Source organism: Nematolebias whitei, chromosome 3, assembly GCF_014905685.2.
Source record: "Nematolebias whitei isolate Nwh7 chromosome 3, NemWhi1, whole genome shotgun sequence".
In the NCBI taxonomy this organism is placed as follows: domain Eukaryota; kingdom Metazoa; phylum Chordata; class Actinopteri; order Cyprinodontiformes; family Rivulidae; genus Nematolebias; species Nematolebias whitei.
In genome coordinates, this window is record NC_056500.1 from 38,960,969 (window position 1) to 38,968,091 (window position 7,123).

At 41.1% G+C, this 7,123-nt stretch overlaps 1 protein-coding gene across 2 annotated transcripts in view; it reads right to left on the reverse strand.

Annotated features, from left to right (window-relative positions):
* Positions 1-3,534: 3,534 nt before the first annotated feature.
* rbm47 (RNA binding motif protein 47) overlaps positions 3,535-7,123 on the reverse strand; it is a 23,299-nt gene continuing 19,710 nt past the window's right edge. For both annotated transcript variants that reach the window (XM_037698251.1, XM_037698250.1), the window contains one exon: positions 3,535-4,501. In XM_037698251.1, coding sequence (XP_037554179.1) covers positions 4,253-4,501 — 249 coding nt within the window. In that variant the 3' untranslated portion in view covers positions 3,535-4,252. The remainder of the gene's footprint in view (positions 4,502-7,123) is intronic.

Below are 7,123 nucleotides of genomic sequence, written 5' to 3' on the forward strand. Positions count from 1 at the left end.
GTCATTAATCTATTCAAGGTGGCCAAAATGTTCTGTATCAAGCTGCACATTTTGATGGAAAATTTGCACGTTTTATCATAAAGCTGTTTATCCATGCTACTGTATTCATACTAGAGGTGGCCTGTCTGTGCCCAGGCTTGGCCCAACACAAAATTCGGGCCGGTTCGGATCATAATAATGCTCTTGATGGGCAGGCTGGGTCGGTGTCGGGATTTTGATGCGGTTTTACAAATCATACAGCACAAAGACAACTAAATAACAATGCACAATATAAAATTGTGCTACTTGTTGAGGAGGAGGCAGTAAGTTTACTATGTTGAGAGGAAGAGAACAGAAATAAAATAGAGTGCAGATGTTAATCAGACTGTGGAAAAAGAATAGCGCTGGTGCATTATACAGCATTTATGCATGGCCCCGCCCACGCGGCTTTGCTCCTCTTATGACACATGTGGAAATAGGTTAAAAAAAGTCTTAAGCTTTAGCTTCAGATGGATCAGCTGATCACCGGCCGCGCGTCTCCGCACCTGCTGTCATTTATGGTGAAGGAAGTAGCAGCTGCTACAAAAGCTGAAGCGAGCAGCGCGTTCAATTAAAACATCCTTGTTCTATGTTTTTCCAAATAATTTTGCTCTAAAAATATTTTTGTTTATCTGCATAATAGCCTTTCTTTACAGTTGAATTTTAGACTATTCGTTATTTTAATATCCATTTGGTGAAACAAGAAATCTTATATCTTCCTTTCTTTGAACTACATTTTTAAAATATGTCAAACTGATTTGTTTACAAAAGCAGTAAAAGCTTAATTTAAAAAAAATTGGGCTTTTTTTCTGGTTCGGGCCTGTAATTACTGTTAAATGATCTGGTCGGGTCGGGTTCTTGAAAAACGGCTACGGGCTGAGGCCGGATCGGATTTTTTACGCTCGAATGCAACTCATCTGCTCACAACTGACTCATGTTCAGGCTGCTGTTTAATACACCATATTATATTATTATTGTTTAGTGTATATCTTAGATCCTTGTATACTGTTTCTTTTTAACCTTTATATTTTTGTTATTTTTGGGTGAAACTGGGACCTTGTGTACATACTGTAATTTAATTCCACCTCATGTACCACATGTGATGCGAATGACAATAAAGTCGCCTTGAACCTTGAAAGCTGTGCAACAAGATACAGGACATTTCCTTTAAACAGAATCGTAACTCAAATGACTGACAACAGCGCTGTATTCTTTCAAAAACACTTTATTTGCTCTCTATAAATATAACAATGCAGAACAAGGTTGCTTTATTGGACAAACCTTTAGGTAGAAAACAGTTCGCATCGGTCTACAAAGCTTTAACAAAGAACACCTCGGCGATAAGGCACAAACGTGGAAGAGTTTACACGGCGACACCTCCACTCCATCAACACAAAGTGTTCGTCCTCTGCTGCCGTGGTGTGGAAGAAATGCAAGTAAAAGAAAGCAAAGCAGAGTGGAAGGCAAAACCAAGTCGAAGGAGCTTTCAGACTTTTCTTTTTTTAACATTTTAAAGCGACACGTAGCGCGGCGACACCTCCAGCTCAGAGCGCCGGGGCTGCAACACCCCAACGACTCGTCTCAAACTCCTGCTACAACTGCAAATATGTAGCCGAACACGAGGGTTCAACGTGTCCTCGTAACACCAAGTACTGATTTGTTACTGATAACAAAATAGTAAATGTTAACGACTAAAAACTACTGAACACTTTGGCAAAATAAAAAATAAAAAATAATACAAAGGCAAAGGAAAAAACACGCTTTTCTACATTTGTTACTTTGAGTTTCATCCCTAAACAAGATGTAAATAAGAAAAGAAATATGTTCTTGAATATATTATACCTTTTCTTTTCACTTCATACATAACAAATGCAATGCATATATTAAATATATATCCAGACTTTTCTGTCATCACAATAAAAGCAGTTAACAGCAGTTTGCTCTCTACATAAGTTCCAGTTATATTTGTGAGAAAAAGGTACAACAGAGTGAGATAAAAACCCATTCTCTTTAAAACTCTCGGAGCAATGAATTATTATTTCTTCATTCTCTTACATGGCGTTAAAAAAGCTTTCATACTTTTGTAATTGTTACTGAGAGCGGCTTTCTGATCAGCAGCAGGGATTTAAAGGATTGAAGATTTGAAGTGGGGTTGTGTGGAGCTGTTATGACTAATCAATATCTTACCTGCTGTAGAAATTCTCAGAACACTATTAGTTTGGATTTGGGCGTAAGCTTTCTCAGTGTTGACGGGCTAACAGTGTGTTAGACTGGGTTCAGTTTTAAATGGGGATGCTGTCGTCTTAAAACCACCTCCGTCTCAAAAATGTCACAGCTGTTACGCAGCCGTCACTTTAAAATAGATCATTAGTCACAAAGAAGTCAATGGTTGTGTACACAGAACATTGAGTCTGTCTTGTTGTGGTTCGCTAAGAACCCGGGCTAGCTATTAATATAATTAAAAGTCAATACAAATGTGATTTTCTGTAGTTTAATACAGTAGCAACATTTTCTAATAGAAGTTGTAAAGTATGCTAAAAAATTAATTGCCATTATTGTCACTTCTGATGTTCAAGGCAGCCATATTGACTTTGTCAGGGACCTCTACCTTAAAGTTGAAGTTCTAGTTAAAGTCTTCAACTCAAAACTCCAAAAGTCTGACTTCCAAACACAACAAAACACATAATATTATGTTTTCATTCCAACTGAAGTCACCCAGAAAGCTATTTACTGCAGGTAAGATACTGACTACCGATGATAACTCCACAGAGCTCCACTTTAAAACAATCTGAACTCTCCTTTTAAGGGTTTCTCTGCAGAAAGCACACAGTATGGCTACTTGCTCCAGTTTTACACATCCATCAACACGCTGCAGAGTTTTACAAGTGCCAAGTCAAAGACTCGGCGGACTTCTCTTCTGCTACGTCTGATCGAGACAAAAAATATTCTTGCATAAAAAAACAACGATAAGAGAAGCCTCCCATGAGGTTATATGAATATTTCTTCATCTGAAAGAGGCTCTTTAGCCAGTCATAAATATGTTTAAGTGTACGTCAGTCGAGCACAGTTTGGAGATGAGGAATAAAAAAACAAGAGTGTTAGCTGGGACCTGCCACTTCTGACTCACCACGATACAGTAAGAACAAAAATATGGTTTCATACAAACACCAATGGAAAAGACTCGGGCATTGCAGACAGATGTGTGTCTGCTCTTCTTGTTAACCACACAGACTTGTTTCGTTGTAAAAGGCACAGCTGGAAGTTGCATATATCAAATGGAGTAAGGCACAAAGATTCATCGAACTGGAGTGTGTTAGACTTTTAAGTTGGGAAATGCAGGAGCTGTTCAAGCGATGGAGCGCCCCTAAAGAAAGACCTCTCTACTTTCTCTATTTGTTCACCTTAAGAGTCAAGCAGTTAAAAAAACAACGATACAAATATACACAACCTAAAAAAAAAAATTCAGTCTTAGTCCCCGATGGGCACAATTTCTACAGAGGGGAAACATCTCTGTGCACCAGGATGTACTCAGTGGCTTGTTGGCTAAAAAGATTTCCAGTTTTTTCTTTCCTGTTTTTGCTCTCTAGATAATCCATCAATGTAAAACCAGGATATGAGACACACACACCTAAAACCTTCATTTAAAACACCAAAACACACATAAAATAAAACCTAAGGGAAAAAACAGTACCGAACAAAGCGATCATATTCAACCAGCGTGGACTGACAGCATGTAAAACTACACTATGTATGAATGATCAAAAGAAAAACAAACAAACCCAGAGTATATCCACAGACGGAGGCGTCCTCTTTATCAGTAGTTGCTGTTTACTTTTTCTTCATTTAATGTACTTCTCTTAGTTTTTACACCTCGGACAGTGTAAAGTGAACTAATATCGCCAAACAATAAAAAAACAAAAAAAAAAAACAAAGAATAAAGCCTTAACTATGAGTCTGCTCTTCATAAATACTTAAAAGTACCTTAAATGTGTCCGTTGCTATAGCAACAAATTGGCGGTGACAATATTGAAAGGGAAACGGTGACGCTGTCTAACTGAGCCGGTCCAGGATCTACAGAGGACGCCAGCGGCAGAAAGAAGGCGCCATGTTGGTTTGTCTGGACTTAACATTCGCTACGATTTCATTTAGAGCTCGTGTGTGGGAGACGCATCTGTGCGAAGGAACAGACGGCGCTGAGGTTCAGTCAGTGGGCGACTCGCTGCGAGCTTCTGAATCAGTATGTCTGGTAGATGTCATGGAGGGGCAGCTGGAAGGCCGCGGCGGGGAAGGCCTGTGGCACCGCGTAGCCAGCGTAACCTCCGTACGCCGCGGCCACGGCTGCGTTTTTCTGCAGAGCAGCCAGAGCGGCCGTGTTGGCAGCGTAGTTGGCGATGGGGACGTACCCGGCTCCATATAGGCTGCCGGCGGCTGGGATGCGCTGTACGTTGTGAGCCATGGCGTAGACGGGAGTGATGGGACGACCCTGGATCATGATGAGAAAGAGTATTAACATTATTAATATATTTACTTCATACAGTCATACAGTTGTAGTATGAAAGTCTCCACATAATAATTAACGTTCTAGAAAATTTGCATAAATTCACTCAAACTCGATAGTAGAAGAAAGGTGTTGCTGCTGGGGCTGCAGCCCCCTCTGGTGGCAGCTGGAGGCTGAAGCTGCTAACATGAAGCTTTAAACTTTAAAATACAGTAGTCCCTCATTACTTTGCGGTTCGTTTATTGCGGGCTCGCTCTATCATGGTTTTTAAAGTAAGCTTGGACTTGACACACAACTGGCTGATTGATGGATGAGCTGAATGACTGGAATGGGATTTTAATTTAAAATTAATTATTTTAAATTATTTAACACCTGCTGCACCTGTGTGCAGCCCACAGGTGCAGAAAAAGCTTCAGCCTGTGCACAGAAGGTTACGTATACAGTATATATACCTGGATGACTCTAAATGCTCTTCTTTTGAACTCAGACAAGATTGAGGTTTTTGTTTTTGGACCTGAGCACCTTAGGGATGAATTTTTCAGTCTTCCGTCCCCCTTAGATGGCGTTAATCTGTCCTCCAGCTCTAATGTTAAAAATCTTGGTGTTATTTTTGATCAGGACGTGTCTTTTATCCCCCACATTAAAAACATTACTAGAACCGCCTTCTTCCACCTGCGTAACATCACTAAAATTAGAAACATCTTTTCTAAAAATGATGCAGAAAAACTGGTCCATGCATTTGTCACATCTAGACTGGACTATTGCAATGGTTTATTATCTGGGTGTCCAAATACTTCTTTAAAACGTCTTCAGTTGATCCAAAATGCTGCTGCCAGAGTCTTAACTGGAGTTAGTAGGAGAGATCATATTTCTCCAGTTTTAGTTTCTCTCCATTGGCTCCCTGTCAAGTCCAGAATATAATTCAAAATCTTACTTCTAACCTACAAAGCTCTCAACAACCTAGCTCCATCTTATATTACAGATCTTATTGGTCCATATTTTCCTAACAGAGCACTTTGCTCAGACTGCAGGTTTACTTGTGGTTCCTAGAGTTTCCAAAAACAGAATGGGAGGAAGATCTTTCAGTTATCAGGCTCCTCTCTTGTGGAACCAACTTCCAATCTCTGTCCATGAGGCTGACACATTGTCCAGTTTTAAAACTAGGCTTAAGACTTTCCTTTTTGCTAAATCCTATAGTTAGGGTCGGCTTGGGTTTCCTGAGCTGTCCCTTAGTTATGCTGCTATAGGCTTAAGCCCCCAGTATACTCCCGCGTACATCCATACGCGGAGGTATGCACGTACGTACACAGAGGTACGAGCGTACCCCCCAGGGCATGTCCGTGCAAAGCTCAATTTTTACGACCGCATACGCGTACGCGGTGTCGCACAATAAACTGCCTGGCAACAGACTGTTTTGTATGTGACACCAATGTATTAACTTCCCCTTCTTCATCCCTGATCTGGCCTTTTCTTTTGTTTTTTTGCCAAGAGGCAAGAGATCTCTTCCTCCTCTGTTGATGCCATGACTAAAATGGTGAGAAATGAAGGAATTTGTCACGAGCGAATTAAACTCAGGTCCAGCGTGGCTGCGGGATGGTCTGGAGATTTCCTGGTGGGCTGGTCTGATGTGTGGACTGTAGAGCCAGCGCTCCCTGTTTTTTTTTTTTTTTTAGATCTTTTCATTAACAACCTATAAACACAGAACACCGCTGCAGCTGAGGCTGCCAGCGCTTGTTTTTTTTCTCTCTCTCCCCAACCTGTCAATCAATCCAGTAGGCGTGTCAGCAAATGACCAATCGGCGACCTCAATTTGTCCCGAAGGTAAACGCCCCTTGTCTGTGGAGCTGCTCTGCAGCTGCTCAGGGTGTACGCTGGAGTATCATGTCTGAACCCTCTGCGTACCATACACGCGTACGTACGCGTGAACAGGCGTACGTACACGTGAACAGGCGTACGTACGCGTGAACAGGCGTACGTACGCGTGAACAGGCGTACGTACGCGTGAACAGGCGTACGTACGCGTGAACAGGCGTACGCGGGAGTGTAATGGGGGCTTTAGTTATGCTGCTATAGGCTTAGACTGCTGGAGGACAAACTGACCACATTTCTTCACTCTACTACTGTCTTTACTTACTCTGCTCAACCTGTTTTTTATTTGTAATTATTTTTCTATCCTTGACGTGTTTTTGTCTTTCACGTACACCTGCACCTATATCTGGACCTGTCATCTGTGTTCGTTTGTCTCTCCTTCCTGTTTCTCTCAAACCAAGCTGGTTGAAGCAGATGGCCGCTTGTCCTGAGCCTGGTTCTGCTGGAGGTTTCTTCCTTTAAAAAGGGAGTTTTTTCTTTCCACTGTTGCCACTGTGCTTGCTCAGGATGGGAGACTGCAACGAAGCCAAGATTCAACTTGTCTGCTGGATTCCTTATAGAGAACTTTACTAACTGGGTTTTTATGTATGTGAATGTTTCTGTAAAGTGCCCTGAGACAACTTTGTTGTGATTTAGCGCTATATAAATAAACTGAATTCAATCAATCAATCAATCAATCAATCAATCAATCAATCTATCTATCTATCTATCTATCTATCTATCTATCTATCTATCTAT